The sequence below is a fragment of the Tauraco erythrolophus genome, chromosome 6, assembly GCF_009769465.1.
Source record: "Tauraco erythrolophus isolate bTauEry1 chromosome 6, bTauEry1.pri, whole genome shotgun sequence".
Lineage (NCBI taxonomy): Eukaryota > Metazoa > Chordata > Aves > Musophagiformes > Musophagidae > Tauraco > Tauraco erythrolophus.
Genome location: NC_141470.1, coordinates 43147750 through 43167646, shown reverse-complemented (window position 1 = coordinate 43167646; position 19897 = coordinate 43147750). Strand labels below are relative to the sequence as shown.

The 19897-nt window shown below is 35.4% G+C and overlaps 1 protein-coding gene across 2 annotated transcripts in view; it reads right to left on the bottom strand.

Annotated features, from left to right (window-relative positions):
- AKAP6 (A-kinase anchoring protein 6) overlaps positions 1-19897 on the bottom strand; it is a 230108-nt gene that overhangs the window by 41678 nt on the left and 168533 nt on the right. For both annotated transcript variants that reach the window (XM_086613686.1, XM_086613687.1), the window contains exons 9-10: positions 6270-6416; positions 2589-2813 (exon numbers count right to left, since the gene is read on the bottom strand). In XM_086613686.1, coding sequence (XP_086469812.1) covers positions 2589-2813; positions 6270-6416 — 372 coding nt within the window. The remainder of the gene's footprint in view (positions 1-2588; positions 2814-6269; positions 6417-19897) is intronic.

The following is a 19897-nucleotide window of genomic DNA, read 5'->3' as shown; positions in this document are numbered from 1 at the left end:
ACCTGGAAAAGTCACTTAATCTTCTTCCATTTTATTTCCTTTGTTTCTAAAAATGGGATAATAATACCTCTCTTGAAAGTTCATTAATGTTTGTGCAGCATGAACAGGCCCTTGGCTGGATAGTACTATAGAAATGCTAAGTATTATTATTGCACAGCAACATTCCAAAAGAAAAGTAATGCAGTAGTACATTCTTTAATAAAAAGAACACTAACATTAATATGGCATGATTTTTTATAAAAGAAAACAAAGAAGTCAAAATAATTTCCTACTAGTGAATTTAACAACCACTCCCCCCACCACCTTGTTCTCATCTTGGGACCCAGCTGCATGTGAACTCTACATTAAATTCATCCTCCAATTGCAGAATGAAAGGAAAACACCTGAAAAATTAAATAACTGCTTTTCCTAAGGCATAAGTGTAATTTAAAACATAACACTGTGGAAGGAAAATCAACAGTATTGTTGAGTTTATTTTATTAAAAATGTTTCTCTGTGTGGCTATGTGTTTAATCGGGATGGTGCAGCACAATAAATTTCCATTAAGAAACAATGAGTCACTTACCACAGTGAAAGCAATAATAAGGTTAAACTCTTAAGTTAAGTGGAAAGTAAGTCAAACTAAACCCCAGCAGGTTTTCTACTAGTGGCATAGCTAATGTTTTTGAAAATGTTCTAAATGTTCTTTCTCAAATATATGTATTATACATTGCAGTATTGTTAATTATATCAATTTTCTCTTTTATATACTTCCCCAGGAGATCAGTAAAGAATAGAAAACTTACTTATAGTGAATTTCAGATTTAATGAGACAAAGATGCTTTAATATATATGACAAAGTGATGTGCTCTCACCATATTTGATAGGTAATTATTTTTTATACTCTAATGGCTATTATTTTGAAAATAATTAATGTATTATTTATGTAATTAATACATAATCAACTGAGTAATGAAATACTCTGATTACATCATGGTGGGTACTATCCTATTTAATATCTCTAGAGCTCTTGGCATGACATCATGTCATATAGATATTAAAAGGTTTCATTTGAGAGATTTATGCATATTCCAAATACGTAAGTAACATTGCTATGGTATTTCTGTTCATATATATATATATATATATATATATATAAACATCATATCTTTAAAAACAAGTTTGTCTGACATTAGATTTTCAAACCATAGTTACGGAAATAAGATATATTCAGCATTTCCTATGGGAAACATGTATCTATTGCTGTGCAATTCTGCAAATCTATCAACAGTCTTTCACAACAGTCTTTCACAAACACTTTGAAGCTTGCTGATGGAACAAACAGAATCGCCATGATTTTTTCCCCATTAGCAGAAGACCACAAATCATCCACAAATCATTCAAAAAACCAAACAATGTGGATGTTCTAAGAAAACTTAAAATTGCATTCGAATGGATGTGCTCAGGAACGTGAAAAAATCCTCACCAACTTTATCTACATTGACACAACCTTCTCACTAATCCTCATGTTCGGAAAAGGAAGAGTTAAGGAATGACTAATTGGGAAGACCGTCATTTTTCTGCTGTTGTTTCCTTGAACGTTTGTATAGAAAAAATATTTGGTTAGAAGTGTTTGCAACAAGCCCTTTGACGTAAGTATTTAATAAATTGCCCATCACCTTAAGAGTATCGCTGCCCTAGACACCCTGATGTACTGGTGGAAGAGAAAAACCTCTTTACCTCTAAAGCTCAACAATTGCTCGTGATTCCTTTCTTATCCTTTGGTCAAAGATCACTTGCAGAGTAAAGTGACTGGTAATGATGACTCAGGTGAGGGTTTAGTTAGAAGTGATAGCTATGAACAGAAGAAAATCACATGGTTCTACCAGTTTTGTTTCCTAACTTAATAGTCCTCTTTCCTAAACGGTCCTACTACTTTTGGGGAATGGAACAAAACATACAACCTCCATTAAGTCAGTTGCAAAGTTGAATGCTGGCCTTCAGTTGAAGGAGCTTATCCATCTGAATTTAGCATTATGACTACAGTTCTTTTCCCTCCTTTCCATAAATCTTCAGTTTTAGGCTTAAGATGTGGCCTAGATTAATGCAAATCTCATAGCATATGTCTTTTTCCACATACTTATTCACCTCAAACTTGAATGTTTTCTCATGTATGCTATATTTATCTCTCTCTAAGTGTGACCTCAAATAGGCTATTCTTGGCTCAAATGTGCAGACAAATAGGCTATTAAACTGATGGTCATGCAAGACATTAATTAATTTAACTGCTGTAGGGAGTGAAATTCAGAGTGAAGCTTTTCGTGGCAAAACTCAGCTTTATCGTGAAGTAGAATGAAATAATCCTATTGCTTTTCCAATCGCAGTGTGATTAGCCCTCTAAAGCTCTCTTTTGCAAAAAAAGTCTAAGGAATAAATATTATTGTAAAGATTCAATAAAATCAACATAAATGAACACATAGTACATAAATGAAGGCGAAAATATGAATATATGATTACATATGTACATGCATTGCATTATGTTATGTATAAGAGAAATATTTTATCCTGCTATAGTCTCTCTATGAAAACTATGATTGTTTTTTTATTACCTTAAAATATTGCAGTTGTTTCTCAGCATTCATTGTTCCTTCATTTTCTTGTCTCAGACAGGAATTGAAGATGAAAAGCTCTGTATCTCTCAGCCACCCTTTCAGCTCTTTGATCCTGACCTCCAGCTGCCTTACCAGGCTGCCGCTTTCAGGCGAGAGCAGGTCACGTGGACCTAACCCACTGTGCCCTACCATTGTGTCTTGGATCTTCTCTCCTAGGGTTTTCTAATACATCAAATAAAGAAAACATAGATTAATCTTATGTATCAAAACATATACAGGTTAATGTGCAACAAGAAGCATCTCTTAGATGACTAGAGATGTGGGTTTTTTTAGTAATTACTACTAATATCAATCAATTTCATTCTTTATTTCCTTGTTTCAGTCAATTTCATTTTTTGTATCCTTGTTTCTCACTTATGCTGTTCTCTCTGGGTCATTGACTTTGCTGGAAGCATGATAAATCAATGTTTATTAAGAGCAACTATGGACAGAGGAGACAAAATGGTACATAACTTTTTAAAGTAGTTACTCTACAGAGTTTGTCCATTGCTTTAGATGCTTATGACATGAGACTTATTGGTTTCACAGCACCAACAGAAAATACGACAAGCACTGAATTCACCAAACTCTTATCCAAGGTATCATCTATAGTTTTGGGGAAACACTGAGATACTGAAATATTTTTCGAGATATGAATCTGCCAGGTCATAGTTTCCAGACTTGTAGCCCTGAGGTTGTATACAAGAGCAGCAAGGTCATAAAATAAAGTCGGTTTGCTTTTAAAAGTGGATGAACTCCTCAGATGCCAATAAGCTAGAAATTGCAAAGCCTCAATGTTCCTGAACATCAGGTCAATTATTTAGGCAACTAAATTCGGATTGAAGTTCTCCATGTTAAGCATCCACTTTAAAAATAATGGGCCAGAATAAACATTTACCTCTGATCGCTAATGAAACTAATTTACTACAGCTTTTCGAAGTAGTATCTCTAATAAAAGAACCACTGAATAACATTTTGATGGTGGACGCTGTGAGCATAATGAATATTCTGAAGAGGCCAGGGACAGAAAGTTACCTTCCTTTTCAGCGTTTGAAAGGCAATCCTTTAACATCACAAGGGAGATACGCTGTTGCCTGCTTCTTCTATGCCAAGCAGTATTTTATCTGACCTATAAGAGGCTGTCAGTCTGACACTTATTATAAGCACTAGATCTGTGTTGCTGATTGTAGAATATTGAATATACACTGACAATCACATCCAATAACCTTTTAAACTGATAATTAGCAGTGGTTAATTGTTATAACATGAAGACACAGTTTTAGGTGACCTAATACGGCCGTCTGTTGAAAATACATGCTTTAGAAAGTTACTGGAATACGATTTATAACAATGAAGTTAGCTTCCAAAAATAAGCTTTAAAAGACAAATAAAATTAGATCAACAGACATTAATCTACTCCATGGCATTCTGTAAATAATGTCCTTAGGAGATCATAACTGAAAAACATGCTTTCTTGGCAATACCCTTCTATTTTCATGGTGCAAATATTGATAATTTGAAGACCCTCAGTGGAATCCAGTGATAGCTATTGTTTTTATGCTGTAACAAAAGTAGCAGCAGGAGGTGAAATCAATGCCCTTGGAGGGTAGGGTCACAAAAAAGAATTTATTGCCACTTTTTTGTTCTGGAACAGTTTGCAATCATAAATTCTTCATAAACAGAATACTTCAGAGAATGGTCCGTCTTCATAAATATACGACAGAGGACATCAATTTCATTTAATTCACAATTTGTGTCAGCACAGCAGATGCCAATGCCTGCCTTGATAGGGTTGTTTAATATGCAATTGAGACAGAGTAATATTCAGCACAGGGGACAAAATTTCACAGATTAAACTGTACGCACCACTGACATTTCATTCTAATGTATTTCCATTCCACACTGTTCACCTTAGATGAAAGTAATATTAAAAACCATATCCCTCTATTTTACCATTGTTAGAAGTTAAAATCCTTGTCTTTAATTTTTTTCATGCCAATTAAAACGTAATCATGCCAATTAAAACAGTATGCCTAGTGCCGTTAGATTCTGCAGAGGTTTTTATTAAATTAAACAAAACTCTATCAAACTCTGCTTATTATTCATGAAATTGCATTTAGCAGGAAAACTGTAATAGTTATATTTTATTTTTCTGTAAATGCTGAAATTAATGGCAAAACTTAATCGAGAGGTATATTTTTATTTTAACATACCGAGAAGTGGAGGGATTCAATTTGTCTTAAGAGTTTTTCTAGATTTTTAGAATTACGATCAGTTACTTATCTCATGCTTTTATACCCTACCAGTTCTAAACAGTGCCACTGAATTAACCTGATTAAATACATTGAAAGTCATAAATGTAAGGCTTACAAGTGAGATTATTTTAAAAATACAAGTTGTCATGATCAGATGTGAAAGACTAGGTTAATAAGTTCCATTTTTATCAGTAAATTTATTAATGTTCAAATATTTTTAAAATGCTTATGGTGATGCTGCAGATTAAAACTAAAAAGTAATAAGCTCACTAGTCATAAGGCAACTTTTAACATTTTCTGACAATTTGCACATTTAGGGAATCAAGTGATTAGAAACAACTGTGCTGAACTAAAAAAGCCCCACCCTCTGTAAAGTGGCTATTGCATTACCAAATAAGCTAAAATGACACAAGTCAGTATTTAAAATGCTGTTGGCAGGTTGCACATATAGCTTACTTGTAATATACTAGAAATGTTTTTTAAAGTAAGATAATAGCATGCAAAATTATGCAATGTAACTGTATTGCTAATATCACACATCTATAATTAATCATTTAAAGTAATTTATAAATTTATCTTACCCTTGATTTGAAGTGAAGGCAATTAAGGAGAGAAGTGGATGGAAAAATATATAGTTTGACCTCTCTCTCTCTCTCAGCTGTTTTACAACAATAGGACAATTGTGTCTCCTGCACGGTGCCATCACTGGTCTCTGGGTAACAGAATCACTATATTGCTTTTTTTGCCAGATTCTTGTATCTCACTCTTTGGCTGAGACCCAGCCCATCATAGCGTGAAATGAATTACATGAAACTTTTTTGGCTTTTGTCAAAAGTGAGCTGAATACAGCAGCATGAAACATATCCTGGCTGTATTCTTAGCGTCAGGTATTCAGATTTGTACTGCATCTGCATATTTGTTTTTGAGCCATCAGTGTGACCTGAAATATGCAGTGACAACCCCACTTTTCATCTTAAGGGTATAGTAAATAGTTAAACAGTAGATGTCTCTAACATGTACCTTCAGAATAAATTCTATTAACATTCACTCAAGCATGACAGTCAGTGTATATCAGATATACTGCATTATAGTTGACTTGGTGCATACCCGTAATACATGGCATATTTTACTTACATTTTTTATGTATTAAAGAACTAAAATTATTAAAGTCAGACAGGAGACAAGCATGGAATAAAAAAAAAAATCAACAGAAGAGGAAAATACTACGGAGTTTTTATAATAGCATGAGTAGCTTGTTTGAAATGTACGTGGTGAATTGAAAGAGAGAGATATTTGTGCCTCAAATTAGAAATCAGACAGACAGCGTACTTCAACACACAAAAATGTACACATAACCCACAAACAGTAATAAAAATGCAAATACCCCAAGCAGTTCCCATTTTTCATTAATTGAATCCACTTTTTCAAGGAGATCATTTGGTAGTAAAACACCACTTTTCTTCAGAGCTTCAACCTTACTAAGCAGTTCCATCTTTTTCGGGTGCCTGATTGACATTTCTACATTGTATCTCTAAAATGAAAAGAAATAGATAATATTAGCTACTGTGAAGAGTTTTCTCTATAAAAGATTGAAGTTTAATTCCATGTGCCCAGTTATGATCATGCTCACTATGCCATTTTTTAATTTTTTTTTTTTTTTAAGCATGCAACCTTCTCATGACATATCAGAAGAGATTTAGGTACCAAGCACGTAGCCTACTGGGTGATGTATTGATGCAGGCAGTTAGTAATAGATTACATATAGCAATATTCACTCACTAACAATATTCACTTGTACAATTATATTCACTAACACTCTCTCATCTGAAGCTTGATCTGCCTTTGTCTCATTCGAGTCAGTGGTACCTTTTTGTTCAAATACACTGCTTCAGCAAGTAATGCTGAGGTTTTCCATTGAAAAAAAACACCAAACAAACGAGGAAATAACTTAATCATGTTTCCTGTACAGTTTATTTCTTCTTTCTCTCTCATCGTGGATTCTGTCTCATATATAGGCCTGAAATGCTACTACATGTGAAAACATGAGAGTTTCACCTTAGAAAAACAATTAGACATAACTTCTTTACAACACCATACCAGTAACTTGATTTTTATTGCATCAACCAACAGGAGTGAAACGGCATACAAACGAGAACAGCCACAATGCTCATACAGTCCAATAGTTTCTTGAAGATGAAGCTACCTTTTATTTCCTGCACTGTCATTTATTCTTAAAAAAAAAAAAAAAAAAGAGAAAACTGGGATAAACACAGAAGCTTCTTTCAAAATTATTTTAATATGACTTTCTAAATATTTTAGCTGTGTATTACTTATATACTGTACAAAAAAGGTATTCTAATCTACAGACACATTGGTAAATACATCTCTTTAAAACCTGTATTATCTGAAAACCTGAATTAAGTATGAAATATAATAGTTACTATAGTGATTAATTATGCTTTAGTAGCAGGTATAGTAAATCAAAAAATAAAATGTAACATACAGGTGTCTGTTCATATACATACCCTACATATAGTTAAGCTAATTCCCTCTCCCTCTTATATGTAAAACACCCATAGAAATAGAACTACTGCTATGGTAAAAAACGCACCTTTTACTGAAAGAGGAGAGTTCAGCACACATTCTTACAAAGGTGTTTACAAGACATACATAAATTATGCACAGCTATTAGCAAATTGCATCCTAAACATTAAGTTTTCTTTGCTTTATATTTAGCCAAGGAAACTGCTATAGCAGCTCATACTGAAAATGTTAATAACTGGGCTAAGTATAAAAAAATTAAACTAGAGTAAAGAATGTTTAAAACATGGGTGCCTTGGCCAGATCCAAGAACATGCTCTGTAGGAAAACAAAGCAAAAATACAATCGGAGGCAGCTTAAAGAAAATAATAAAGGTGTGAAATCACTGTTTCAGCTAACAGGTCCTCAGCATTTCCATGCATACGTTTGCATATTGTTAGTTTCATATTTTAATCTCTCATTTACACAACACATGCACATCATTTGTATTATGTAAACTTCAGCAAATATTAGTCATTTGTGGATCATAGAGCAAATGTTTTAAATGAGGTGATTTAAACCATTTCTCATTATTAATGAACACTGATCAGGTGCCTGCGTATCCAAAATTACATGAATATGCATAGTAAAAAACAAGGAATTGTTTACAAAGAACTTGCCTTTTGATACTCGGTGTACTGCGGCTAAAGTTTTAGAAACGTGTAACGGTAGGTATCAACCAGGCTTGGCACTAGAGAACTGGATCCGCCAAGAGGCAACACCATTTTACGGGACTAAAATGTTCAACAAGTACGCTGCTCGGTCCTGTATCATTGCCTTTGCAGCTAGAATGGCTACAGGAGGAGATTACAATCTTCTGTATGTAATCTGATTTCTATTTCAAGATGATATAGCTGAAAAGGATTTGCATAATTATTCCTATAAGTGCATGTAATATCAAGGGGAACCCAGAGTCCAGTTTGCTGGGCACTGAAATCCAGTTCGTGCGACTCCCTTTCTTTTGTCAAGTGAATTAATAGACTGAGGGAGTCCTCTAGCTGCATGACGCTGGTGCAGGCACAGCTGCTTAATACTCAGTACCTCTTCTAGGCTGGCTGCTGCTGCTGCCCAGACTGGGGCTGGGTATGTTCCTGGATGGTGCAGGACTGACGAAGAAATAAAATACATCACGTGTTTCATAACTGCGATGCTCTTGCTAACGTAGAAACAGAAGATGTTTCACTGAATTTTGGACTAAAGAAAATAATTCAGTGCAGCGTAATCCAAATAGTGTGACAGATGTTATAAAAGGTTATTACATTAAAAAATAAATAAGCTAGATTTTATGTACGCGCTCTGTCTTTGCCACCATGTAACCTACTGTATAAACAAGCATGATGAAAGTGCTGATTGACAGAAAACACATTATACTGTAACTGTAAAAGATGAAAGAATTCAGTTCATTATTAGATGTATTGGTATGTGACTGAGAGTCAGTATTCTTTCACTCCTGGATATTTAACATGCAGTGTGTATTTTAAGTTAAGGGAAGAGCTTAATGCACAGGAGGTACAGTTTGAGAACCGATAGCACAAGATGCTATTGCTAATGCTATTTTTTAATCCATTAAACACCTACACTCTAAGCAGTTGCATGGAAAAATTAGCTCCTGGCTCTATCAGTGCTGCACAACCCTAGTCTGGTAGGACTACTTAATCCTGTGGTGAGAAGATAATTTAATCTTCAGATTCATTCTTTCCTCAGCTTTAAGTGAGCAAAGACTGCTCCATTGTGACAGTCTGTGGATGCTATGATACAGATTACTGCTAAATAGCCAAAAACGAGATTAAGAAAGTTAAAGTCACAGGTTTCTCGCAACAGCCACAATAATAAATAAATTAGTAATGTTTAATTTCTCACACACCTGTCGTATTCAAAAACTGGGGGAAAACCCCCAAACAACAACATACTGGGAAACCTGCAAAATATTTACAGCCTGATTAGATGTGTGCATGCATGGCTGGTTTTGTGTTCCTGAAGCCACTCAGAAGAAATCCAAAACATTGTTATGTAAGTTAAAGAATTTTGGCTTTTTATTCTTTCTCACTTGACTCGATTGATATTTCTCCAAGGACAGATAGTGGAATTTAAAAAAAGGCAGTAACATTTATCTGTGAATAACTTTGGCAAAAATATTTAAACCACGAGAAGTTCAATTCCAAAACAAAGCAAGTTAAAACCTTACTTCCCCTGACAAAAATATTCTAAGAAACCCAGGCAGGCTTGATTGAGACACATTTTTTGACACTTTATACTAAATTATTCCTTCTTTTTTTCCTTTTTTCCCCCTTTTTTTGTCTGTTTTCTTTAAAAAATTATATAAAACATTTTTTGTGTGAAAAATCACACCCGAAAATTCTGCCCAAATGGAGACTGGAACAATGCCTTGTAACAGTGTTAATTGTCACCATGGAAACCAGAAGAATAAGCCATTTTGAAACTGGTATAGAAGGCACACATTGAGCAACTCAAGCATTTTTCAGCCTCCCTCAGTGTTAAGGAACAAGATGCCTAGTCACTGAGAGGTCAGAGAAAGAAATCATCATGAAAGGTTCGTAGATGTGCACTGTCTGGTAAACAATAAAAAAATCTGTACACAGTTAACAACTTGGTAAGACTGCGCACTGCATCTTTCAGAAAGAGAAACACCACAAAAAGATGATCCGGACTGGGGTGCAGATTCCACCCCTTTAGCAAAACTTTAGAGCAATATTATGCAAACCTTGCCCCTAAAGCTCCCTGGGAATTCTGTTGTTGTAATAAAACTTCAGAAGAGGAAAGGAAAAAAAAGAGCCTGCATGATGGAATTCAAAATAATGCTCTAAAAGCACACAGAGAGATTAAGACATCCATTGTAAGACTTTTGTATGGTGCTTCTGTTGGTTATAGTGAAAAGAGACTAGACATACTGAACACACAGTGGAGCTATGGCTACGAAGTACAGAAGAATTAAGCCAGTGAACTTTCTCCATTATTGGAATAAGGGTGTGCTATTTGTGGACGTCCTGCATTCCATCATTCGCACACTAAGAGCATCTCTTCAGTCGAATGGCACTGTATGATAGATATAACTGAGATCGGAAATGAGTGACCTGTAATTTTAGTTTTACCTGGATTGGACCTCTAAATTTTAAAAACTTGCCTTTTGGAGTGTTTTGACTGCTGCAGACACAAATATACACATGTGTGTTCAGTGTCTGTATGTGCGTGCATAGTCAGCGTCGGTACACATTTGCCACATATGTTGCATGATAAAATTGAGTAAAGAACACCCTGTAAGCAAATTCTCTAAATATGTAATATAAATATATATAAACATATAGCAATGCACATATAGCAGTATTTGTCCATCATCTCTTCAAACACATTCTCACTCTGCTTTCTGGATAATGTTTGCACTCTTCATGCTAGGCTTCATGGTGGCCCCTTAGGAAGCCCATGCCTAATGCCATTCAGTGATGAACAAAGACTCTTTTTATTCCAAAGTCCAGGGTCCAAAGCTCAGCTGTATACAAGCAAGTGAAGGAATCTGCTAGAGGCCAGCCTGCCCTTCACAATAGCTCTTAATGCTTCTACCTTTTTGGTACTATCAGTGTGAAACATTTTAGAAACCATCCAGAAGCTTGGTTATATTTCTTACGCTGTCAATAGCACTAGAACCTCTGGATAACATTCAAGATCTGGGCTGAGAGATCCGTCTAGATAAATAGCAGTTGCTGTTTCTTGCAAACTTCATGTATTTCACTATTAGCAATTTATGGCAAATAATTGCACAGGGAAATTATAAAGACTCCTACAATTGTCCTTGTAAATTAATAATAGGCTTTCTTGATTGGGATAAATTTGCTGCTGAGCCTTTGGAAAAATTAAAAAGTGCAATGTCATTTAAAATTGCCAGAACTCACACAGCAAATTACATCTGAGGTTAAGAATCAGTTTTTCCTCTTCCAGTTTATTCCATTTGCATGATCTGGAAATCATATTACATTGGCTATGTATTGTTAATTGGACATAGATTGCATTATCTTTAATATAAATCAAACTACAAATATTAAAATGAATTGCAAATTCTCTAATAGAAGATCATAAAACAATCTTTTTTAAGTATCTCCCATTAATAATTTAATTCCAATTATATCACTCAGAAAACTCAGGAAGGAGAGCGATAACTTATTTCCATTTTCTTTTTTCCCCTACAAATAAGCACAATAGTACAATGTGTATTTGTGCGAGAGTGCATGTGCATATGGGTGCATGCCTGTAAAACAAAACAAATCTCAGCACTTTTGTCTTAAACCCCTGCAGACACCTTTCTTTTTTGTTTAAGAAAGTAGCAAATGTGGATTACACTTCTGCTACACATGCCTTTCTGTAGCAGGTAGAGAAATAAACACGTTGAAAGAAATATTAAGTAACTTCATGAACTAAATTTTGCCTAGGTTAAAAAATTATGCAGTCAGTGCCCATTGTTCTGCCTTTTTTTTAAGGAAGGTGATCCCAACCCTTTAAATTTTACTATAAATGTAATATCTTTTTGAAGACTTTGTATGCCCTTTAATGAATTTATATTAAATATTTAATACTGTTTAGGGCATATCCACTACTACCAAAAACAGTTATATTCCCAGCAGTCCCACTGTTCCAGGCAGAGGGCTTGATTGATCCTCCTAGCCTGAATTGAGTAGAATGAAAAGAAGCAGTTGGAAAATAGCTGCAATCATTTAATGCAGATGACCTCTGACAGGCTCACAGCTCTTCTATCTGAACAGAAATTTGCATGGGGTCTCTGTGCAGAGGAACAATGTAACCTAAATGGTAGACAATCTTTATTCTAATGAAGTGGGTGTCAAGGTCAATGTAAAACTGCAATGATAAATGGTGCACCACTAGGCAAGAGAAGTTGCATAGGCATTGTAGTGCTTTCACATTAATTGAAGGCTGAAATGCACTGAGTGAAAGCACAAGACTCTCTTTTCACCATAATGTGTTAATGCACAAATGTTTAAATGTTTTATTCAAGCCCTTAGCCTGTTAGCACAAATCTTATTGCAAACAAAAATACAATAGTTGGCCAATAACCAGAAAAATAGAACTTTTTATTAGCTCGCCTTATTTCTTGAATCCCTAACAACTTCCACAATCTACTCAGAGTACCAAAAGAATAACAAGTCTCCAGACACCTAATGTAATTCCCATGATCCTTTTTCTATTTAGGATATCTGTCTTTAATTAGTTCCAAACAAGCCAGCCTTTAGACAACTCTTCATTAGATACCATTCCCAATGAACGAGCAGCGAGAAGAAAAGTCATGCTTCAATATTATTATTTCCTAGATTCCAAGTTTTCTTTTAGTATATAGTTAACATCTCCAGGTGTCTTTTGTTCTCGGTAAGAATTAGACCAGTAAAACTGGGTTTTGTAATGCAAAGAGTTGCGTGCCTAGAGTGGGGACTAAACTACAATCTGTTATTGTGGCTTTGTCAAAACTGCAATACAACTATAATTATAGTACTTCATCAGTCGATCAAGCAATTTGTAGAAGGCAGTACATTTTGTCTTATAAAAATGAGGAGGACAGTAAGCTGCTTTTTAAAATCCTGAGCTGCTTAAGCTTGTTAAGGGTATATTGTTTGCTAATACACTCATTAGCAGCCAAGCATTTTAACTTCATCAATTAAACGGGAAATGGTGTTGCACCATTAGTTTCACAAAATGCTAAAATACAGATAGCAGTCTACAGCTAAGAATTTTACAATATTTATTTTCATCTGCAAGACGCATTATACACTTTAAACTGTTTTTTGTGCAGCAACATATTTGGGGGGGGGGGAGTGTGTGTCTGTGCATGAATGTAGGTGTTGAAAGCCCTGCATATAGTTGTGAAGCTAATTATATATATACACATATACACCCACTTCAAGTTTCCCGAGTCCCGTAAGGATTGCTGCTTCAGCACGGCGTCATTTCTTGACACCGATGAACACTTACTCATCTGAGTAATCCCAAGGATGACAGAAGTTTATTCCTGTGAACAACTAACAGCCCTCCTGGATAACTAACGGTTTGCAATATGGACGATAAATTTTGAATATTTATCAGCCTTTATAGTTTTGGGCTCTTCTGTGCAAATAGATGTTAACAATATGATTACAGTTATTAGACAAGGAGCTATAGCTTGTTACTAATTAAGAGGATCTGCAATACTTTCAGTTTTTGGGAGGCTGTGAGTGGCACGTATTGTACAACGCCATTTCTATTTTACAACTCGCCTGTGCAAGGGAATTTTCCATACGGAAATCAGTCTTCAGGATATTGCAATTCAGAGAATAAACTCCAGTGGAAAAAAAAAAAAAAAACAAACCCACAAACAAAAATACAAACCACAAAACAACCAAACAAAAAAAACCCAAGTACAGTGGAAAGGCAAAAACCCCCAAACCCACCAAACCCACACCAACCCCCAAAATCCACGTTACTGATGAAACTGTTTAAAAAACTGTACAGCTTCATCTGTGTGTGATTTGTCAGGTCTGAAGCTTTGACGTGCCCAAGGGGCAGACCCCAGCGGGGAGTAGGCTGCAGAGCTAAATAGCTGTGAAAGAAGTCTTAATGTAGGATGGAATTCAAACTAACCTTGACATGACCTCGGGAAAAATATGCAAAAAGTAAAATGAATGCACTCTGCAAGATACATCCTAATTTTGTGGCCGAGCTGGTTAGTTTCCCAAACATAACTGGGACTTTAAAAGCAAAATAAAATGCGAGGGAAGAAGGGGAAACTTCGGAATTCAGAGTAAAAACTTAAGCGGGCATGGAGTGTTGCTGTGGAGGCATATGAAACATTTGGAAACAATCCAAATAAAAACCAACACCGAACAATATTGTTGTCAGCCTGTCTATTCAGGAAAATTGTTTTTTTAGGTTGAATATAAATGACACAAAGCCAAGATTACATCATTGCATTACAAAGTCTGTTGTGGCTTTTAGCCGAACAAGCCCCATGGATCTACTGGCTGATGGCAGTAATTCAGGAAGAAGTTTTAAGGGCTTCTCTTTTTTTTTATTTTTTTATTTTTTTAAAGCTTACTTACTCTGACTATAGAGGAATTTTGTTTAAATACTGATTATTTAAATTTTTTTAATCCACATCCCTGAGTTTGTTCTGTAAGCTTCCTACTTGATACAAACAATAAAAATTTGAGTGGGTATATTAAGTCGTGATTTGGCTTTATTATGCATTTTGCCTGTCTTGCTCAGTGTTCACTTAAGCAGGAAGACATCCACCTTAATATAGCAGCCAAGAACTGGCTAATTCACTAGATATATGGAAATTTTAATTGAGTGTCAACTGGTGTTGAAATTCAATCCCATTACCTTCAGAATGCAATTTTGTAGCAATACCAGTTATTTACTACACTATTAACCAGATTTTTAAATATAATTAAATTGCTAAGAACATATAGCCAAAATACAGCCATTTGAACTCTTACAGCACGAGCAACCAAGTATCAGGTGCATGAGATTGTGCTAGGTCTACAAACTGCTGCCCATCTACAAATAAAGACAAACCCCGGCAGAGATTGGTAGAACATGGTCCCACAACACAGGTTATAGCACGGTTCAGGTAAGGCCACAGAGTTGGTGTACTTCGTGTTGTAACGACCTGTCGATCTCATAAACTGTGTGTTTTACTGGGATCTTTGGCTGATATATGAAGGAATTTCTGAGATTCGTTTTATATCGCTTGCAACAATGTTGATAGACCTTTGAGGGTTTTTTTCACAACTTCCACCAGAGGTGTGACTTTTGGCACAGGCTAATACAGATGTAACCAACAGACATGCTTAAAATATCAATTGTGGATTTAGCTTAATTTACGTTGCCTGGAGAATAAATTTTTATATTAAATTATTATTAAATTATTTGATATTAAATAAATAAAAACCAGCACTCTTTAGGAATTAATAGCTACTATACCTTTGGGTTAGTGCTCAGGTACATTTATTGAGGAAAAAAACCCACAGAGTAAGGAAGATTCCAAAATACTGGTGTAGACTGCAGTTAGCCCACTGCTGAGCAGAAAATGTATTTGATGGCAGGGAAACCATTTGGCCTGGAAACAAAAAGGTGGAGTTGCAGCTCCATCCTTGGCCGTATATTCTGAAATGCTGACCCTACATGTATCAGATCTCATATAGCTACATTTTCACATTTACATTTTTACAAAATAAAATACAACAATGTAAGATTATGGAGATTTTTTGAAGAAGATAATCAAAGAAAGTAATTTATAACCTGTTATCCTTCCTTCTGCTAAGCTGTGCCTGCTTTTGCAGCATGCATGAAACACAAAATTGGAACTCCTCTACACAAAGATTTAATTCCAAATGCACTGACTATTGTCAGGCTGTGTGTGACAGGCATCATTCTATTTTGAAATGGATGTTCCTGTGCATTTATCTCTCACAGACTGGCTCTTCTGAAGTCCTTACTCCATCGTTACTCAGCCAGAATGCTAATGGTGGTCAGTAATAGTCTCCCGTGAGTGAAGTCTGACTGAAAATCAACAAATAAATTATCCTGTCTTCTAGTAATACCTGCTGGGATATGTTTGAGGGTAGAATATCTCTGGGTCCTTCTTCTTCTTACCTATTTGCAATACTGTTTCACAGGAGGAGAGTTTCCCCACTGCAAAAAGAGCCAAATGGAAATCTAAGTTCCTCAGACCGACACAGGCAGAACTCAAAGTCCCCACCAAAGTACAGGACAATCCACAAAGAACCATTACACCCATCATTTAAGGCACAGTGGCTTTAGTAATCCACATTACAAGACCTTATCAGCTGTGTGAAAAGAAAATGATCCCTGGCCTGTGATGATAGCCCCGCAATCTCTGCAGGCTGGTGAGTGACCTTAAGTCAAGACCAGGCAGACTCTGGGTCTTGCTCAGTCACTAACCTGAGATCCAGAACATGCGGATCTGAGTTCTCATTATCTGCAGTATTGTAGTATCTAAGGTAACAACATGATCTTTAAAATATCTGAACTTTTTTCTATACAACAGAGCTCACACCTGTTTGATGGCCCATCTAGGTGCTGATTGGAAAGGGTGTTGACAGCAGATTTCTCAATTTGCCCCAAAGTTATAATGAAAAATGTCATTCTTATTTTAAATGCACATCCTGTACTGTATTAAGTAAAGTGAAAGCTAATAGTTTCTATAATGTGTTATTTGATTTGTTCCTTATAATTTCCCTTGAGTTACGTCAAAGTTGGCACACACAGCAGGTCCACTAGGAATGCTAAAACATCTCCACTGACTATCTAAAACACTGGCAGTCACCATAGTTCCTCTTATAGCAATACCATTATAACTTACTGCATCAAAGCTATTGTTAAAACATGTTAAAAAGAAAGCTGTATACTTAAGTACAATATTATCATCTTTAGACACATATTTTGAACCCTTCAAGAGACATAGCAGAAAATAGCTATTCACTTTTTCAGTACACGCTAATGTTATTAAAACAAAAGGAGCAAGTTAGCATCTCAATTCCATTATCTGTGTTAACAGTGGGCTAATCTCAATTTATGGTGAATTTTATAAATTCTTAAGAACTCGGTATTTCATTTTTAATATCATTTTAGGAAAAACAGTACTTTTATAAGAAAAGAATAAATACTCTCAAGTTGAAAAGTTATTTTTATGATCAAAAGAGTAAATTTATAATGGAACTGCTGACACAGCCTAAACTGTGGCTGTATGAATGCTGCAGAAACAGATATTTCAGAAAACATTTTTAGCATTAGAAGAAGTCCAACTTTGTTTAAACCTCAACTTATTTTTTTACAATAGCAAGTAATGTTAACAGCATGCTGAAAATGTTAAGGTTAAGTGCACAGTGTCAAAATAGATTGAATCTCTCTGAAAACTGGAAATTCGGGCTTTTTAAACATAATCCAGATGTTTGGCTTTTAATCATATTTCAAGAAAGAGGAAACTTATGCAATACAAAATTCATACATGCATATTTCATTAGTGCCTTTCCTATCACTGAATTAAAAATTTCTAACATATGTTTTCCTCAAACAGATAATGTTTTAAATTAGAAGAGTTGGCAAGAAGTTGTACACCTCACAAATGTCATTGAATTATTTTATTATGGAAGAAAATATTTCAGTTTTTACAGTATTAACAGCTTTGATAGCAAATGCTACAGGAGTGATCATTTTTTGCCTTATTGATAGGAAGTTCAGTAGTCCCTCAAACAAACTAAGAGCATAAAGATGACTGAACAGCAAGAACAAACAACTAGCCTTCTTCAGAATATCTGAGACTGACAACACTCTGATGGACCTATAGATATTTAACACAAATGCTTCTCTCTTTCTAACTGGTGATCAAAAGAGCATAATGCTATGCCCAAGCAGCTTCTTCAACAAGAGGAAGGCGGAAAAACTTCTTCCAAGATGTATGTCAATTCTGTAACACCACCACTATATTTGCTGAATAATATTTAAAGGACTATATCAGTGAGGTCATTGCTTCTAAAAGCTAACATACATGATATGATACAATTATTTTTTAACCTCTGGAGCCTTAGAAAATTAGACTTTGAGTTCATTTCTAAAAATGGACTTTATGAAAGTAATAATATTTTAATATCTTAAATAATTTAAGACAGACAAAACCCAAGCAATAAAAATGAGAGGAACTATCACACTTATAATGGGAAAAGAAAAGGGAAAAAGACCAAAAATTCCTGCTTCTGACCAACTGTACATGGCATTGGGCTTGCTCTTTAAGACCCTCATAACTTCCAAAGAGTGTGTGAGGTGTGATCATGAACCACCAGGAACAGAAATATGCACTCTGTTATTCCGTGATGTGATGTGATGTGATGGACTGAGTTGCTACTACGAACTTCAGTTCTGTCCAGAAAAGTTGAAAACTAAACAATCCAGGACATGCCGAAAGCCAGTCTCTCTATCTCCAACAGCTGCTGTGCCCTGGAGAGATGCTTAGAGTTTTTCCCCAGCAGCAACCAGCAAGGCTATGCCTAACGCAGCTTTTTACAGGCAGGTTCAGGCTTGCCACTCCTATGCTCCAAATAGTTGCCTACTTGCAACAGTCCTGTGAAGACTGAAGAAAGAAACATTATTCTTAATTTAAAATGGGAAACTGAGATACAGACACCGTGTCTGTTGCCAGGGAAGATCTCTGATGGGGAAATACAAGTCTTTTGAGATTTGCTCCAGTGTTCTGTCCAACAGAATATATCATCTGAGCTCAGAACTACTTAACATTGTTCGTTTTACACTAGACTGAAAAAAAACCACAATTATTGTATTTATGATACATTTCAGTCATTGTAGAAAACATCTCAGCTCTAAACTCAATAAATCTTCATTTCTACAAGAAATTTAGGAACCAATACTAGTAGTTACCTTTAAAAGAACATATGAATGTGGTGACACTGAACTCATTTTTTCTACTGAACAACTAGCAAGATAGAAACAAAAGAAACTTTTCTGCTCTTTCTTTCTATTTCCCTGATTTCAGGTGTCTATTTTCAAGGATTTATGCTGCTGCTAAATGTGATCTCTGTTATTTGCTGGCATGATGAAAGCTGAAAGTGTCTTCTCATCTCTGATGGCATTCTGCCAAAATATTCTCTGACAAAACTCGGGCTGATTCACAGATTTGAAGTTCAAGAAATTGTCATAATCTTATCTCACCACTTGTATAAAATGTGCCATAGTCTTACCTTCTCTTCCTGTATTAAACTCTCAACTGTCTGGCTTAGACAAAATCTTTTGGTATTGCATACAGCCCTGATTTAAAGATGCAAATGATGGAAAATCTATAGCATTCCTTGGTAAGATGATAAATAACTTGCTTCCTTCACTGTTAGAAACTGCGTGGCTTTTTTCTAGTTTGAATTTGTTTAGTTTTAACTGCCAGCTGTTTTATCTTCTTATACCTTTGCCAATAGCTTGAACGGCTGTGAACGCATGACGTTACCACAAGATGCAAACATGAAACCAGATGACTCGCACTGATCTCAGGTTAACTCTGTTTGGTGTTTCTGGGATTACAGTTTATACAACCAAAACATAGAGAAGCAGAACAATTTTTGCAGAGGCTGGTGAACTCAAAATACACACACTTTGGACATTCTTAAGGCTTCCTTCTTCTTAGGGCTATCAGAAAGCAAATTTTCAATGACTTGGCCCTGATATAAATAAAAAATAATGAGTGTGGATTTAATTTGTGTTTACAGACAGTATTGCCTATACTCATGCTTTGGCTTTTACTTGTTAGGCTCTCCTGGTTCACTTAAAGAGTTTTTTCTGCTTCTATTCATGCTGGAAAGGAGAACAGAGAGCAGGAGAAAAAGACCATAGTAGCAGATGAAGTGGATATCAATG